A 19,446-nucleotide genomic window follows, 5' to 3' on the forward strand; every position below is an offset into this window, starting at 1 on the left:
GACAAGCAGCACATTCCTCTGAGCTCTGTCAATACTGAACACAGTTATAATGTAACACTAAATATACCTTGAGTGTTGGGGTTAGGGTTAAACTGGGCTCAGACTACAGGAGTTTTGTGCCGACGTATCCCCGATTCACTCCTCCCGACAACTGGAAGAGAGATCTAGTCTGGGACCTTGGTCAGTACCAATGTTTGGCCCTGATTGTCTGGTAATGTGAGGAGTTTACAGATCCAAACTTACCTCCAGAACTACTTGCAGACTCATCGGGGCCGCCACGATAATTTCAAACATGTTTGATATTTAGGATTTAAAATCTGGATGATTATGTTGCTGCTTTCACAGCGGGACCACAATAGCCAATGAAAGAGACAAGTCGGAGCAGCTGACGGAGTTGCCAAGCAACGGTAAACATTCTAGCCCTTGAGGCTAACATTAGCTAGCATATTGTTGTTGACAGATATTAAAACAGACAGTTAAAATCTCACCTTCAGTTCTCGCTGAAGAACAGACAACCCGCATTAACCGCATCTCCCAAACAAGTTTTTCATCCAGACTGGCTAAGCCTTCTGCTTTTGTATTTTCTCACTGCAAAGCATTAAGTTGTTGCACCATGTCAGTCTCCATCTTGTTTGCATCTGCATCCCCATGCGATCATGTGAAGTGGTGCATTGTTTACTCTGGCATGGAAAAAAACCTCCCAAAAAAAAAAATCTATTTCTTTGTATTCTTATATAAAATCCAATCATGTTTTCTTCCCGTAAAACAAAATATGACGTGCTTACATAGGCTTGAACCAACCAATTTTAACCAATAATATCATGACATCTACCCATCAATCAATCTTCAACTTTTAGTGGCACAGAGCTAAGATTTATTATGACACGCCCACTTTTCAACATTATGTTCCGCCTGTCTATCCTGTTTCACTCGGAAACACCTCACAATACAGAAGTTAGATAGTCTCGAAATGCTGTTTCATCTGGACTTTAATAATATCCTGTACTGTGTGATGTGCCATCATTTTCAAATCTTGTAGTGTGCATGGTTGAGATTAGAGAGAAGAACATCTGTGAAGTTTCTCCTTATGTACATGATGCAACCCCATTTCAAGGATTTAAAACTCCTGTCGTCTGATTTTAAAGCTCCTGTAGTCCGAGCCTGGCTTTAGCGAAGAAACTACTCAGCTGTGTACAGTATTTTTGAAGTGGGGCAGACAGGAGGGCTACAATTAATTACTGATTAATCTGCGGATTATTTTCTCAATTAGTTATTTGGTCTGTAACATGTCAGGATGTACAGACGTTGCCGAAATTATTGGTACCCTTGCATTTTATTAAAATAATACACCATTTGCCCTGAACAGTGTTGAAATTAAAAGATGTTTTATTATCAATGCATGTTTGGTTTCAGTGGAACAAAACAAAAAGGTTGTGAAAATAATTGAATTCATGCTTATTCTACAAGACATTCTCTGGACAAAATTATTGGTACCTTTTAGAAGTTGTAAGAAATAATTGATTTGTAGTGATACTTTAAGCAATTTCAATTAATATTACAGATGTTTTCAATTTTACAATCACTCATGCAGACAGTTTAAAACATGGGTCTCAATCTCGCGCTGATATTTTATGGACCCACCTTAAAATGAAAGTTTAATGTTAGTGCGGCCCACGAGTTTTATATGAATGGCACTTTACTGTGTTGTGTGTGGAAGGTCCCTTAATTGCACAAGCTGGAGCTGAACGAACCTGCCAATCACAGGGGTATATGGCTGTTTCACAACAACTATGCTATTTATGCAGAAAGAATGTGCGCTGAGAATATGCGCACCTCAGGCTAGATTGAGTCGTTATTTTTGCTATACAGCTTTCAGTAAAATTCAAAGGTGAATTATTAAACCTCATTAAAGCATCATTCTGTTTATTTCAGCATCATCTCTCTGTTAACGATCACTTCAGTTTGTTTTGAAGCACTTTGCAAAGTCCGTTTCAACACGAGCTCTATCAATAAATCATTTATCATTCTTCTGATGTTTCCTTATGATGACTGACACTGGTGACGGTTTGCAGAAAAATGTGATTGAATTAGGGGTAAAGTCGTTTCAAATATCTACAGCAGCCGTGCGTAATGATCAGCTGTTGGAGAGCCTGTGCGTAATTCTCACTGAGGTCTGATGAGCGGAACGGACACAACTGTTGACGTACAAACGGAGGTTTAAAGACCTTTACATCCATTTTTGGCTCACTGTGACAGCAAATGAGGCTCGTGCATGTGATTCCACAGTGTGTGACATTAAAAAAACAGAACCGGGTGTATCTGCATCTTTATAAGTCTGGAAGATAATAATGAATGTGCATATTTCTGTCACATAATGCCACGTTGTGAAGTGAATTAAAAGTTAATATATACGTTTTCATGAACACACTTATGTTTATCCGACAGAGATCATAAATACAGAGTGTAACAAAACACTGTACAGCTGATGCTGCTGTGCCACACGTCATATTTGATTTGACAACGCCGCTAGCTTCGCAGCACCCGCTGCATCCATGGAGTTATTATAGAAAATAAAAGCCAATAAATAACGCCTCCATGGCTGCATGGTGTCCCACTGTCCCGGCTTCATGTTCTCCACGTTTGCTCTACAATGATGTGACATTCACGGACAAATTATTCGAAAAAATCTTTTGGGTGAATGGAATGTACTGAATCATTTGCGGAAAGAGATTTATTCCTCAAAACATTTTACTCCATAGTAAATGCCTTGCACAATAAACATTAAATAGATATTACTTTATGATGCTATTTGTTTCACTTGTTTCTATGACGACGTTTACAACAACAAAAGCACGGCGGGTAATGAACAACCTGGTAGTAGTCGCCTTTTTTGCGCCTGCTATCCTAGCCTGCGTCTGCTAAGCTTTTTTTGTGGAATACTTGATGCGGCCCAGCCTCACCCAGACTCTGCCTCCAGCAGCCCCCAGGTAATTTGAGTTTGAGACCCCTGGTTTAAAAGGAGAAAATTACTCACTCTGCTGTTTTCTGCCACTGTGTGCATCACACTGAACATGGATAACAGAGGGAAAGCTAGAGAGTGGTCTGAAGACATTAGAAAAAAGGTAATAGCCAAGCATGTCAACATAAAGGTTACAAGAACATCTCTCCAGAGAGCTTGATGTTCCTGTGACCTGTAAAGAAGTTTAAAGGCCCATGGAACTGTAGCCAACATCTCTGGACGTGGTTGCAAGAGGAAAATTGGCCTGAGATCAAACAGAAGGATTGCTCGAATGGTTGAGAAAGAACCGAGGAAAACATCAATATAGATCCAAGCTGATCTTCAAGTTCAAGGTACAGTAGTTTCAAGTTGCACCATCCGTCACTGTCTGAATGAAAATGGGATCCGTGGTTGAAGATCCAAGAGGACCACACTTCTAAGAGGGAGACACAAAAAAGCCAGACTGGACTTTGCCAAAATGCGTGTTGACAAGCCACAGTCCTTCTGGGAGAATGTGCTCTGGACAGATGAAACAAAATTAGAGCTTTTTGCTAAATCACACCAACCCGATGTTTAAGGAAGAAAAAAGAAACGAACACCATACCTACCGTGAAACATGAAGGAGGCTCAGCGATGTTTTAGGGTTGCTTTGCTGCCTCAGGCACTCAGTGCCTTGAATCTGTGGAGGGCGCAATGAAATCAGAGGACTATCAAAGCATTTTGGAGCGAAACATACAGCCCAGTGTCAGAAACCTGTGTCTTAGTCACAGGTCTTCCACTTCCAGCAGGATAATGGCCCCAAACATCAAAAAGCACCCAAGGGTGGATGAGAAGAAAATGTTGGACCGTTCTGAAGTGGCCTGCTATGAGTCCTGATCTGAATCCCACTGAACATCTGTGGAAAGAGCTGAAACTTGCTGCTGGGAGACGGCACCCATCAAACCTGAGAGAACTGGAGCAGTTTGCGCGAGAAGAGTGGGCCAAACTACCAGTGGAGAAGTGTAGAAACCTTATTCAGAGTTACAGAAAGCACTTGACTGCAGTTATTGCCTCCAAAGGCTGTGCTACAAAATATTAAGTTAAGGGTATCAATATTTTTGGCCATGCCATCTTCATTTGTTTTATTGTATTAAATAATAAAAGTTGTAAATCAAAACCAAAGTTTCAGTTATATTCGATGTGAAATAAAGATGGAAGATGGATGGATACCATATACGTCTGTCAGTTTCAACTTAATACAGAGAAAATATAGTTGTTTTTTTTTTAAAAAGATGGGAGGGTACCAATATTTTCAGCCACATCTGTACAAACAAAGGTATTCAATTTAAATTATAGAAGACTGAGAAAACCAGCAAACATTCACACATTTGAGAAGCTGGAAGTTGCCATTTTTGCTTAACAAATTGCTTAAATGATTTAAGCTCTGTGATGCTCTTTTTGTCTGGCACCATCTTGGTTCACTTCAGGTGGACATTTAGTCTGTTAATGATGTCTATAATTCAATAACAGACTCATTAGTCAAACATACCGCCAATACAATGCTGTTGTCACATCACTACAGCAGCCGTAATCTCCATATACTTGACGGCATCGATCAGACACACACAGACACACACACAAACTAGGGTTCAAGTAAGGTGTGATAGATGTGGCAGAATGATTACAAGATGATGTACAACTGAATAGACGTTATGAGGATCTGAGTTCAAATGGGGAGCAGGGCCATGTTTGTGTTTGTGTGTGTGTGTGCGCTTGCAGACTGTCTTCCTCAATGATGTCTGACCAACAGATGAATAATGGGAGACAGAGTGGTGTATAATTATATGTATTTGTATTCATGGTAAGAGGAATTATAGTGATGGTGCACAAGCAGAGTTGACAGCAACTTTAAATCAAACCAGAAATAGACAGACGTTAGACAAAAACTCAGACCTGCATGACGCTCATACACATCGAGTACTGGCTGGATTTATATTGGTGAAATACGATGTACTTTTTAAAAGAGCGAGGCAAAGTGCTTTAACTTGCAAGTGAAATGACGAGGTGTTGAAGGCTATGAGATCAGAGTTAAAACACGCTGCAAAGAAGAAGCTAAAGCACACATACCAAGTACAGTCAAAAGCTATATGAGCAGAGGGGTGGTGTATTAAGTGGAGAGTCTAGCCTTCAACTAGATGATCTGGGTTCAAATCGTTGGGAGGCATCTGGATGCTTTAGTGTCCTTGAGCAGCATATACACTCTGCGGTCGACCCTGAGCTGAACTTCCAATGAGAGGAGTGTCAATGAAGAGTGTCTCTCAAAAGATCCATAAAGCTTCATGTTATATTACCAGTACACACGTTTCAGTCATTCGATTATATAAAATCATTATTTCATTTTCAAACATCTGACTACAGCTGCAACCATTAGTCAATTTGTTGATTGAAAGAAAATTAATTGCCAATTATTTTGATAGTCGATTAATCATTTTGAGTCCAAATTCTCTAATTCCAGCTTCTCAAATGTGAATATTATCTGGTCTCTTTAGTCTTCTATGATAGTACACTAAATATCTTTGCGTTATAGACTGTTGGTTGTGTGACCAACAGGGCTTGCGTGTGTTGTCCTTCAGTGTTGCTGGCTCCTGGTTGGTTGGAGCTGGAGGTCATCAAGGAACTGGAGGCAGGAGGCCACTTTCTCCAGGCTGCATAAAACCTGCCCTATTCTAGTAGTCCGGTGGCTCCCCTTTTCCCTGGCACCACGTCGCGTCATGTTGGAGTTCTTTTAATTTTATGTTTAGCTTATTTGGAATTATCTTAGTTAACCTAGCAGCATGTTTTCCCTTCCAGCTTCATTTGTTAGAAACAATGTTTTTGTTACATTTGTTAAACTAAATTAATCTCTATTAAATAAAATTCCTTTCTTATGATTAATCCTTCACGTGTGCTTCCCTTATTTGCTATGGTCTCAGAGCTGCGGCATAACAGTTGTGACAAAAGAAGACATTTGAGGACATCACCTTGGACTTCGAAACCATTTTTTTCACCATTTTTGGACATTTTATAGACCAAATGACTAATCAATTAATTGAGAAAATAATCATCAGATTAATTGATAATGTTATATATGCTCAACAGTAAATAACAAGAAAAATTATTTAGAAAGAGTGCATCAGTTTCATAGTTTGTCCACCAAAGAGCATAAGCAAGTTTGTTTTTCTGACTTCAAAATGTGTCAGGAAATTAATGACTTTGTTATAAATTATATTGCATTGTTAGTATAATCTTAAACTCTCCACCACCTGTTCCAAACCTGAAGTCTAATGTGATGGATATGTCTTTGTTGTTTCCGCTCTTTGTTGTTTTTGTGACCTGAAGTAGCTCCTTAATGTGTTTCGTCTGCATTATGACACAATGTCGAGACTGATTTTGCTTCTATCCTAACAGCTAAGTAGACGAGTTTTATCAGAGTAAAGGTGATATTGTATGCAATATAGCAGTGATACCTAAAGTCACTGATACCTACAGTATAATGCCTGTGTGGATCATCTAAACTGGCTCCTTTCGTGTGTGTATGGCCACTAGGGTAATGTGAATGTGTATAAAATTCTACCACATGGTTTAGAAGCCTTCTGAGAAAAAAAGAAAGAAGGCAATTTATTGAGGTCTCATGATTACAACTTTAACAGCAGATACATCTAATACAATCCAGGCTGAGGGCTCTGTGGTTATATGTCAGAGTGAGAGAGGGAGACATGTGAGGGTCATTAGGTGGGCTCAACGAGGAGCCTGTGGGCTGACAAGGGCGAATATTCTATATGACTCTCTCCCTGCCTCCTTCTCTAACTCTCTCTTTGGGTGTGTGGTTAAGGGAATACAGTGGTGTCACTGTTTACCTTTTTGCCAGGCTCTATCATTTCTCTGTGAAGTGAAAAATACCAATACTTCCTCTAAGGCTCATTCTCAAAACAATGTACAATTTATTTGAGTTTCATGAAAACAAGACAGCACACACCCTACAAAAATATGTTCAATCCAGTCAACACAGATTCAAAATTCATTTCAAACAGCCTTTAAGAAAGTTTGATAATACTGCTTGGAAATCTTAATAGGTTTAGGAGTTTTATAAAGGACTGTGTTCCTGTCAATAATCTGAAAAAACAGAAAGATCAGTTATCATGTGAGACCATAATTAGCTTTACATATTATAGTAAAACAAAAAAAGACAGAAACATACTTAAACCCATGTCAGAGTGAAGCAGGGATATAAAAACAACCTTATTTGCTGTTACTGTAAATAAGTCAATACAGCCAACTGCATTTTACAGTAGAGGTGCCCCTGCCTCACCTGAAATACAGAGAGCCATATAGTATGAATGAAATATGAAAAGTATGAATCAAATATAGAATGATAAGTTATGTATTTAATGAGTGAGGCGATTGTTTAAACCATCATCTAGTAACGTTGATAAGAAGATGAAATGTGTCAGGATCTGTCGGATTCAGCTAAGTGATCGATCAATCACATCGTATGTGATAATTAATCAGAGCAGTGCATCGCTGCGTTTGGAAAAAAAGCACGAGGATAGAGATTAAACAGTACTTATTGAAAAACGGATGCAGAGAGTCAGAGATTGAATACACAACCACAGATCCAACCAGAGGTCAGAATGAAATTCAGGTAGCAAAATTTGAAACAGCTATCACAATCAAACCTTTCCAAATGTCTCTCTCTCTCTCTCTCTCTGCGTTATGGCATCTCTACTGTGTTTGTCGGTGTGAGACTCGTCGCTCTCCCGCTAGCTGGCTGCATACCCCAACTACAAACCTAATTCTAGCCACCCACAAAAATGTTTGCATAACTGTGTACAACACTGCCTTAAATCTTTAAAACACACAATAGTATAGTAAAAAATGCAAGTGACACCTAAACTCACTATTTATATAAGAAGACAACATGTGCACCGACTATGGACAGGAGCAGTCAACACAGGGCAAGTAGCTCTCGTGTTAAGCAGCTAATGTCATTTCCAACTGGCCCCAGCTTGTCCCAGTTACTGAAGCCGTGTACTGTTTTATTTGCAGGGACATGCACCCATACAGCTTTATTGAAAATACCAGATTCAAAAGGGTGCCACTGACCCTGGAACTAAGATAAACAATGCAGAGTCTGCAACATTTTAGTGAACAATTCATCCTCCTTAAGGACTGGCTAAAAAAAACCCTGGTCTCTGCCCTGGTTCTGACCTGGATTTAATGTAGATCTGCAAGCTAAGTATGAATGCACAAACATGTTTTTTTTGTAAAAACAATGGGAAGACTATGAAGACCATAAATTAATATATTACACCTATATGTATCGATAATAAAATTTCATTATATATTATTTGCAGTAACTGAGGTGACATTTAGTCCACTCAGCCATAAATTCTCTTCCTAATCACAAAAATACTGAAAACAAAGTCTAAGTTGTTGCATTAACTTTCCTTAAATTAAAAGAATAACAAATTCATGACAAAAAAATGCACAAATTTAGACAAAGTCTGGCACATAGTAGGTCTGTACAGTAGGTATTGTGGAAATGATGACTAAGGCCCCAGAGATACTGGACAGCAGTGGATGTGCGACGGTTCTGTACATATTACATTAGGTGTCCACACACATGTGCAGTCGGAAGGCTTGTGGGCATCTACAGATTTAAGGCTACAGACGCTCCTGGACATGAGCAGCTGACAAAATGTTTGTCACACAAATCTTAGCAGAAGCCCTGTGATACTCAAAATGTAAAATATAAATTTGCCTTCAGGGTTACCTGTGAGCAATAGTCTAGAATGAATAACAGTTAACCACAGGCTGAATGATGTTCAATTTCCCATCTCATTCTTGAGGTTTTATGAGAAAAAAAATCAAGAGGGTACTTTTACTCAAAGTGCTTTACAATACTATGAATGCTGGCATTTCCAGCACACCCATCTCAGTTTCAATGATGAACTTTTTTTTTTTAACAAGAAACAAATTGAACTCATTTAAATGTGCTGTGTAATAGCATACACTGCTGCCCCCAATGATGAAACCTGGGGAACTCTACGAATTGGTTTTCTTCACATCCAACCCACAACAGCTCAGAAATCACAGTGTTTAACTGAATGAATGTTGCACCTCAGAGCTACAATCCAGTCCATTCTTTGTGTAAACCTTTATTTGTCCAACAAAAAATCCCACTACAAAAACAAATTAGAAAATCTGATTTGCTGCGCACAATACAGACAGCTTGTTTCAACATAGACAGCTGAGATACATAATCAAGATAAACATTTAATACTAACAGGCACAAAAACATGGGGTAGAAAAAATACTGTTATGACTGAATGAAAACAGACTAAAGCAGGTAAAACCACTGAAAACACTTATGCAAAGCTGCGTCATATATTAGGCTGCAAATCAATTAGCAGAATCAGCCTACCCCCTATATACTGCACATGTCCCTCTGGATGAGATTCATTATTTAGCAGATTGCTTGACAGATGTAACACAGGTAATTTGGCATCTTCTGAGCTTTCTTAGTCATCTCATGTTGCTTTGAAAATACATACCAGATTACTTACTGCCAGACCTCTTTAACTGCTGACAAATTCTGCTAATTGACTAAATTAATTCTGCATTCAACCTCATAAGACCTTCCTTTGCTTGTTACAAGTTAATGTGTGTGTGGTCGTAACTGTGATTACCTCAACGCTTTCTATGAAATGTTAACACTACTTTGTCGACCTCCTGCGTGTACTAATTGTGTTTGAAGTCTTATATTCATCAGGACTTAAGATGCTCATTTTCAGAATTGCTCATAGTTCATTTTTGTTTCTCAAGGGACTGAGTCTAAAAGTTGATTTTTCTTACTCCAATCTAACCTGACATGCCTCTAGGACTAGCCATATTTGCGATTATGTCAGGTAGATACACCACTGATACAAGGTAAAAGCAACAGTTCAGGAAGTCTTTGTAAAAACGCAGGAAATCAATATTCTTTCTTACTGGGGATTTTTATAGAGGTCATAATACTGGATGTGGGAACAGCCTCTAGTAATACACTACAGAGAACTGTGGTATTGTGCATTATGGTGCTTGGAGGTGGAGACAGTGGTCTAACATATAATGTCTCCTCATTCTAAAACAGACTGTACAGTAGACTGAACAAGCTGCTTCTGTTTGTGCAAACAAAGTTTAGTTTTTAGCTGAATTACGGGCTTGTTGTTGGGGATTTTTTGTGTTTGCATGTGGAAATCCATCTGGCCAATGAGAAGTCTAAAGCAGAGGACAACTCATTAGAAATCAGTCCTTTCAAGTTTCAAGGAAATTAGAGCAAGAGGAAGTTCAAGACTTCTCATTACTTCTGTTGGTTTTTGTGGAAATTCAACATCTTTTAACCTTACCCATAGCAGTATTTAATTAGAATTCCTCAGGTCAAACGCCAAGTTATGTGCAAGATGTACTTTTTTACTAGTGTTGCACTTTAAATGATGATAATATGTTGTGGAGTTTTGCTTCCTGGGAAATAAATTGTGCTTTTATAATTGAAGGCGATTTTGGGCATCATCATAAACACATCATTATAAACTAGGAAGCATAGAAATCAGTCTGGAGATTTGATAATTTCAAGGATTTGTAGTACTTATTAACTGCTGCATAATAAGGATTATATCAGTGCAGTGTACAAAGTGTATTGGGGATACCCGACGGGATTAAAATCATTACATGTAAAGATACCTGCAGTACTAGTCAAAGGTTTGAGCCTCCGAGCTTATCAATTCCTTTGATCGATGCCAGCATGTTTTTCTGACAGTTGCACATCACAAAACAATGACATCAAACTCATGTGTCTACACTCCTGGAAACTTGCAATAAGAAGGAGTTATGGCGGTAGGACTGAGACAGCAAATAAAACACACCCAGAACAACCAAGAAGACCTGGTGCTGACCCAGTACTGTGACAGAATGTGTCAGTCTGCTAACTGAACTAACTAATGGACAGCAGACCATCAGCTGTTACCAACCAGGAGTGACGGGCTAGCTGACAGGCCACTCGCTCACCACGCTGCAGTGCAGTACAGTAATAATGTGAGAACTCCAAACAACTCCTTCTGTGAGTATAATCACTCGCTCCAGCCTACTGCAGAATGCCTACTCTGTTTCTACACTGTGTTCAGACTCAGAGATAATAAAAGAGATGTGTTGACGCTGAAAACCTGTGTGGGCCTACTTTTTTCCCCACACAGAAAACTGATCAGGAATCAATGAGGGAACTAATAAAGAATCGGACCGATGAGCAGAATCGATAATGCCACTGGTATCAATAAAAATCAATTCCCAATCCTCGTCAAAAGTTTACTGGTGGAATTTCATGCTTTTTAATGCAGTTGTGTTGTGCCGAGGTAGTGTTGATATACAGCAAACAGCCCTATTCCACTACTGTAGTAATCCATATTATGTCAAGAACCGCACAACTAAGTATAGAGAAACGACAGTCCATCATTACTTTAAGACATAAAGGTCAGTCAATCCAGAAAATTTCAAGAACTTTGACGGTTTCTTCAAGTGCAGTCACAAAAAAACACTATTATGAGGACTGCCCCAGGAAAGGAAGAGTTACCTCTGCTGCAGAGTATAAATTAGAGTTACCAACCTCAGAAATCACCAATTAACAGCCCTCAGATTGGAGCCCACATCAATGCTTCCTAGAGTTCAATAGACACATCTCAGCATCAACTGTTTTGAGGAGACCGTGTGAATCAGGACTTCATGGTTGAATTTCTGCAAAGAAACCACCACTAAGGGAGATCAATAAGGAGAGAATTGCTTGGGCCAAGAAACAAAAGGAATGGACATTAGACCACCAAAAATCTGTACTGTCTGTACCATGTTTTCAGTCAGAAATCTGTACCATGTCTTTGTGAGAAGGTGAACAGATGCTATTTGCATGCCTGGTTCCCACCGTGAAGCATGGAGGAGGAGGTGTGATGGTGTGGGAAGGCTTTGCTAGTGACATTGTGGGCGATTTATTCAGAATTCAAGGCACACTTAACCGGCATGGCTACCACAGCATTCTGCAGTGACACGCCATCCCATCTGGTTTGCGCTTAGTGGGACCTTGATTTGTTTTTCAACAGGACAATGACCCAAAACACACGTCCAGGCTATGTAAGGCTGTTTGACCAAGAAGGAGTGTGATGGAGTACTGCATGAGATGACCTGGCCTCCACAATCACTCGACCTAAACCCAATTGAGATGGTTTGGAATGAGTTGCACCGCAGAGTGAAGGAAAAGCAGCCAACTAGTGCTCAGAATTATGTGGTTACGCCTTCAAGACTGTTGGAAAAGCATTCAAGGTGACTGCCTCATAAAGCTGGTTGAGAGAATGCCAAGAGTGAGCAAATCTGTCATCAAGGCAAGCAGTGGCTACTTTAAGGAATCTAAAATACGACCGATATTTTGGTTTGTTGAACACGTCTTTATTTGTTGTTGTTTTATTTTATAGTTTTGTTGTCTTCAGTATTGTTCTATAATGTAGAAAATAGTAAAAATAAAGAAAAACCCTTGTATAGGTAGGTGTGTCCCAACTTTTGACTGGTGCCATATGTGTGTACTTTAATGAATGAATGGTTTCCTCTGTCCATATGTACTGCGTGGTGTCTTTGTCAACTGCCCTTTTTATTTTTTGGTCTTTTTGGTGGAGTTTGGGATGCTCCTCGAAACTCGGTTCTGAATTGGAATCAGTTTTAAATTAGTAGGAACCCATTAAACCCAGTATTTTCAAGGTTGGTTCTTTTATCAGTACTTGAAAACACCGAGGACTGAGTTTAGTGGATCGTAAAATATGGTTTTCGTGTAATTTATGATCACACTGCCATGCAGTCTTGCCTTTGTGCACATGAACACACACACACACACACACACACACACACACACACACACACACACAGAGTGGGCAGCAGAGCTGAGAGGCCGCGGTGGAGAGAATGACACTGTGTGAAGTGAAAGATTAATTTTACTCGAGTTGACGATGACTATACTCATTACTGTATATAATACGGGCTGGGCCTTTGGAAATTTAATGGGTTTGGGTCAGCAGATATGGAGACGATTTCTGTCAAAGAATCAGGACAGGAGAGAGGATCCTCAGGTCACGGGATTTATTGTAGACAGTGTAGTGGACATATATACTGTATGCCAATAGCAGAACACTTATGAGGGTGAGTATGTGGTGTTCTGGTCATTCATGCACAACAGTGGGAAAAACTCGAAAGTGTCCAGACTTTGCTCCTCTGCTTTGCCTCTCCTCTGCATGCAGTGAGTGCAGACACTGACTAAACTAAACTAAAAGTTGTAGATTTGATAAAATAGTTATTTATCAAAACACCACAACAGGCATACATTTGCAGAAAAGCAATATTCTAAATTTATGCCTGCAGTCTCTACCACCAGTATGTTCTATACAGCTATAGCATGCTTGTTAAGGCCAATTGGCTTCCACATTGGTCCATGTGACTCAAGTACTGTCATCCACCCATGTCCACAAAATCTGCACGGACCACTCTGCGTGCAGCCCAAAATGTGTGACCGCTTGGACTATACACATAGAAAATTTGCCCACTGTGCATGTGCTAGAAAAGCAAACAAGAACGCCTGTCTCGTCTACTGTATTCATGTTCTGTATACCTAGTCTCATTAAGCTGTTCTTTTTCTTTTTTCGGCTTTTTAATATTGTCCACCAACATACAGGAACTCCTCAGCTGCATTCAGACTGAAAACAGCCCTGTGTAAAACAATACAAGGGGTGTGTTGGGGTGGGCTGGTTGCTTAAAACACCGGTGATACAATGAAATACAATTCAGCGAGTCCGGTTGGAAAGGCTTATCATTATTATTAAAGGCTTATAAGAAAAACACTGCAATACTTACAGACTGGATTTTACAAGAGGAAAGTTATCATGCTGCAATCCTGTTTACTAGTACATACGTGTGGAACGCATCTGTGTCTGCCGGCGCCAGTCTGAGACAGCAGCCCTGACTCTCCCTCTACCAGCGGTACCTGACAGGCAGTGAATCCACAGTAGCAGTAAGAAGGGGAATGACAGGGTGAATGAGTGATAGTGACTGTTTTCTATGTTTTACATCTTTTGAAACTTCAGTCAGCGTTTTAATGTAACCTAAGTTAATCTAACCCTAAACCTTAATGTCAGAAATACTTATTTATTTAATGTTGAATTTTAAATTTGTCTCCAGGGAGTTATTATTGAGTTTATATGGTGACTTTGCTGTTGTAACCATTGCTGTTGTTACTCTAAAAACAATATGTTATATTTAAAGAATCAATTCATTCTAATCCTTTTAAGAATTTATCATTTTTTGTGCACAGCATTGATATAATACCAGACTGATAAGGAGTATTGATAAGAGTAATAGTATCAATAAAATCCTAACGATAATCATCCATAGATGGAGAGGAGGTGTGTGATGGTAGGAATAAGGAGTACACCAACATTTTGTCCACAGTAGAAAAAGCACAATAAGCAGGGACAATAACATCATCATTTCCTTGAAATATCTTTTCCATCAGCCTTTATTGCATCTTTCCTCGCTGTGTGCCCCCGTTAGGCACTGATGCAGCAGTGTTTTTGTTCGTGTTCACACAAGATTTCTTTTCATCAAAGGCACAATTTTCATCTAAGTCACTTACTGTAAAGAGGCAATGTCCAGGCCTGAAACAATACTATGTACATGTACAGTATAGCACTGGACTGGCTACAATTTACTCTAAAATATTAACAGTCGTGATTTATTTTATTTCTACTTTTAGTGGCTTCAGGTGGCAGTTTTGTAGTTTTGGTTTGTTCTCTAGTGTTTTACAGTTGGACTGTATTGGTTTTGAAATTAGTTTTGTTGTGTGTATTTAGCAAACTCTGAGCTCCACACTGTCAGGCATTTGGAGCCCCAGCCACAGCTTTACTAGCCCCTTCTGCATGTTTTAACTAGATCTATTAAGAAAAGTGGTACTTTGAATAAACAACCTTGTAATCAGAATGAGTGACTTCACTTTTTTATTCAAGTAAACCTGCCCCCTAGTAGTCAACCAACCGTTAAACGATGAGAAGAGTCTTAGTCGACCAAGTTTTCCTTGGTCGGTCAGTCGCAGGAAAAAAATAACAACTTCAAACTCCATTAGGGAGCTTTGCCAAAATTAGGTCAAAACATAGTATGGCTGGACTGTGTACGACATGCTAGAGGGCATTTAAGGGACACAGGAAGTGGTGACACATGGCGACACCAGACCGAGGCGAACAATCGCTCAGTCAGTGACCCAGTCCACTGTGATAACAGAAGCACCGATTCCAATGAAAATATCTGTCAGCTTTGACATTTTCCTGCCAGGAAACCCCCTAAAATAAGAGATATGAGGATTTAATGGAACTAACAGACCCACAGGACTGAAAAAGGTAACTCACTCTCCTTGCTGGTTGATCCGATATATTCATTGTTGTTAACAGGCAGCTCACTTTGTGTGTGCGCTTGTAAAATTGATATTCTAAAGGCTCATTATTACGGTTTTGCATTTCTCTGTAATGTAGCACAGTGTTAACACTGTTACTTATAACATTCATTGGAACTCAAACCATTTTCTGATGCCCAAAAAAAAAATATTTAAATAATTAAATTAATATCATAAACGTGCGACAACTAGTCGACTAATGGCTTGAACTAGCAACTATTAGTCGACTAGGAAAATCTTCGGTTGGGGGCAGCCCTAGTAAATGCCCTTCAGTTTCTCTTTAATTCATCTCCGGTTGCTACAGAAAATAAGGAAGAAGAGAAAGAAATAGAAAAGAAATGTAATTCTGTGGCTTCAATTTCCCTGTGCAGCGTACTCCTCGTCTGAACAATTTGACACTTACTTCATCCCTATTTAACCCTTCTGCTGTTCATTCTAGCTCACTACATATAAAAATCATTTTTCTTCACTCTTACTGATACTGTGCGGTGCAAATACAGAAGCCACAATGAACTGGACTTATAAAACACTGACGTTTTTTTTTGATGGTCGGGAAATTAAAAAAGTTAAGTCATTTCTAATGGACATCAGCCAATGCGCCAATCAACTAGGCACAATTTCTGTTATGTATAGTCAAATTTCCACACCGAGAGGGGAATCAAAGAAATGGTTTACAGTGAATTCAAAAAGATCTGTAGAGTAGGATAACAAGTATCCTCTACAGGTTCAGATGTAATGCTGCTGAGTCAACACAGTGCTGTGCTGAAGAAGGTGTAACATTTCTTAAATGGCCTCGGCAAGCAATTCTATGCTTGAGTAAGTACACAGGAAACCATTAGTACACCGTAAACTGTATTTCACCATATTCCCAAATGACTCAGCATTTCTATAAACGCACAAGCAATAACATGATTAATATTACAATTAGAATATTATATCATACAATAATTCTACCTCAGCGAGCGGCTGTAAGTTGTACTCTGAAACTAAAGACACTTGTTGCATTTAAACGGCTTGGATTCACACATAAATATATGAGTTTCTGTTCATTAGTGGTGGTAATAAAGGTAGTGTTGTTCATCGTGGAAATAGTAGCAGTAAAGAATACAGTAATGCTTATGCCTCCTTGTGTAACCGGAGCTTCAGCTATTGCATAATGTGGATGTGAATGTAACTATCTAACTTGGTCGGCTAAAATGATGAAATAAAGGGCAGAAACACAAAGTTGCTCAACTGGCCCTTCACACTTAGTAAAAAAAAAAAAAAAAAAATCAGTAAGGCATGCAGGCAAGCGGAAGCATGATGTAGCTAGTTAGACATACAGTATACATGTGACAAACAGTAGATCTGAGAATGCACAACTGACAACAAGTGATAGCAGAAAAAAAACAAAAGAAAGCAACCGCTGCAGGTGTGTACATATCTTTTTCAAAAACACGACATCCCAAAGTCTTAACTCCTCTGTTTCCGACTTGTATACTCAGCCTTGTTTACCCCTTGCTCCCTTCCTTCTCTCAACCAGCTGTGCAGATAAACAACAACGCGCTCAAGTGGAGAACAGAAACATCCCCAATGGCAGCTTGGGGTAAGAGCTCTTATAATTATACTACAAAACACTGTCTTGCCTCCTTCTGCCTTGCTGCCATCCCTCCCTTTCTTCTACTCTTCCTAAACTCTGCTACTTCCCTCCAGTCTCTGCCGCACTCCTCGTCTCTCTCTTGAATTTTTAACCACCGTGACAAACAGCTTAAGAATCATTTTTCTCGTCGAGTTTTGTGATGTGAAACATAGACGTCTGCTCACATCATCCACATCAACTATCCTTTCCCATCACCACCTGTCTTCTGTTCTTCAATAATCTTCTGTCCTTGCTTCCTTCATCATCTGCTGTCTTCTCTTGCATCACTCATTTTCTTTCCCCCTCTTTGTCATTTCTCAGTCCCTGATCTGCCCCCCTCATCACTGTCTGGTAATAACAATTGTCTCCTTGCCACTTTTCCATCATCTCTAGTGCCAACGCTGCGGCGGTTTTTACCATATCCTGCATGTTCCTGCATATGCTCCAATCAGGTGTTTAGTGGCGATACCATTCACCATTTACATGGCATAAGGATCAACCAATCTCATATCTGATTGGCTAATTACGGTTCCTAAACATTTTTTAGAAAGATAACACACAAAAAAAATACTTCTTTGCCTCCTGGAAGTGTTACACCTGCTATTATTGAAGTTAAAGCTCATTACTCAAAAATATTTCCATACCACTATGATTTATTTTAAAAGTGATTTTTTCCATCATGCTACATTCTGTTACATTCAGCAACTGTGTCTTTACCTTAAAAAATGCCGGACAGGTCTCCCGACCCAGGTTATGGCGTTCTGAATGATCACAGGTCAGCCTGGTAAATCACGCTTTCACACACCTGGTAAGAAAAGTCAAACTGAAGGTCACATCACAGTGTCTGTTCTGCCATTGTTCCATCTTTCCTTTCCACTGGACTCCAAAGACTGTTTTCATTTAGACAAGCACTTTGAAATTAACCGTTAGCTCTGTTAGCTCAAACACCTTGTAGCATGCTAACATAGGCCCAGATTGACTATCGGCACAAGCAGTCTAGAGATACTGCCTGCCTGCATTAACAGCGCCATCCTGAGACTTTGTGGGGCTGAACAGTAAAATAAACTGTCTCAGACACCTGCGTGGTAGATAGTGGGCAGCCATGACGGACTGGGCCGTGAAAATAGTGTTTGAGTAATGCTCACTAGCTTGCTTTGCCAGTTTTAAGATTTATTTATTTTTCGATAGGTAAATTTAGGGCCACCAATCATATTACTTGTAAAATGACCAATTGCAATATCAGCTGGGTCTCTCTTCCCTAAAAAATGCCCTTGAGTATAAAACTGAACCACAAATACAGCAATAATTCACAGAGCAGAGCATGTTTAAATCTCCACTTCCAGATGTAACATTTTAGTAGAAGAATTATGCTCTACCAATTTATAATGGAGGAAAGTTTTGACAAATATTATGTAAATCACTGCAGGCAGTTGCACTGTAATACTGCAATAATACAATAATAACCCCACACTCTCACTCAAAAACCATGCCTCTTATTACTATATTGACAGACAGATCGACTAAATGGTAACTGTGAGTTTAATATAATAGGGGCGGCTGGCTAAAGCTTTTGTCTCAAATTTGCTTCTTTATTTTCCAGTTTCTTTTGCTTCTCTTTGTTGCATCTATCTTCAAATTGCACACAGAAAATCAAACCTTATATTGTCTTTGTCTAGTTTTATAGTTTAGTGATTTGGGATTGACGATGTGTGCGTTTGTGTGTATTTAGTTTTATCAATTTAAACACAAAGTCATGTTCAGCATATTCAATGTCTAGTTTTGTTCTCCTATTCCTTGTGATATTGTCCATCACAGCCTTGTGTCCCACAGGAGCAAAAGACAAGGTTGATCATGCTTGTTTAGGCTGGAGTGCAGTGATGAAGGGCTGCTGTTAAAAAAATCAATCAGAAAAGAATTTAACACATCTTGTCCTCTTCTCAAGTTTCCATCAGAGAAACAAATAAGGTGCAGCAAGAAATATACTGTAGTTTATATTAGTAGAGTGCATCTCTGCTGGAGGTGATTTTGACTGCAGCACGAAGAAAAGTAAAGCACTTGCTTTATTTGTGCTTGCAGTCTGTCTATTATTCTCATTTTGGTACTCCATATTCCTTGCAAAAGTCCACCCTTTCACTTTCCAGAAAAAAAAAGACCTCTATCCCCCTTCTGAGCACATTGTTGTTTTTTTCCAAATTTAAATCACTTTTATGCCCACAGAGAACTCACAATCCAGGGCAACCCATTTTTTTGTCCTCCCTCTCACTCTGTTTCTCTCTCTTGACTAATAACTCATCTCTGCCCGTTTGTTTG

General features: G+C 39.3%; 1 protein-coding gene across 18 annotated transcripts in view; it reads right to left on the minus strand.

Moving 5' to 3' along the window:
- gpat2 (glycerol-3-phosphate acyltransferase 2, mitochondrial) overlaps window positions 1-19,446 on the minus strand; it is a 143,754-nt gene that overhangs the window by 39,003 nt on the left and 85,305 nt on the right. For 12 of the 18 annotated variants that reach the window (XM_042421116.1, XM_042421104.1, XM_042421106.1 and 9 more), the window contains 2 exons: window positions 17,854-17,941; window positions 13,989-14,060 (listed from right to left, as the gene is read on the minus strand). The exons of 5 other annotated variants lie outside the window; for them this stretch is intronic. In XM_042421116.1, the coding sequence (XP_042277050.1) occupies window positions 13,989-14,001 (13 nt within the window). In that variant the 5' untranslated portion in view covers window positions 14,002-14,060; window positions 17,854-17,941. The remainder of the gene's footprint in view (window positions 1-13,988; window positions 14,061-17,853; window positions 17,942-19,446) is intronic. One more of the 18 variants, XM_042421110.1, reaches the window with a different exon arrangement.

The sequence above is a fragment of the Thunnus maccoyii genome, chromosome 9 (genome assembly GCF_910596095.1).
Source record: "Thunnus maccoyii chromosome 9, fThuMac1.1, whole genome shotgun sequence".
In the NCBI taxonomy this organism is placed as follows: Eukaryota; Metazoa; Chordata; class Actinopteri; order Scombriformes; family Scombridae; genus Thunnus; species Thunnus maccoyii.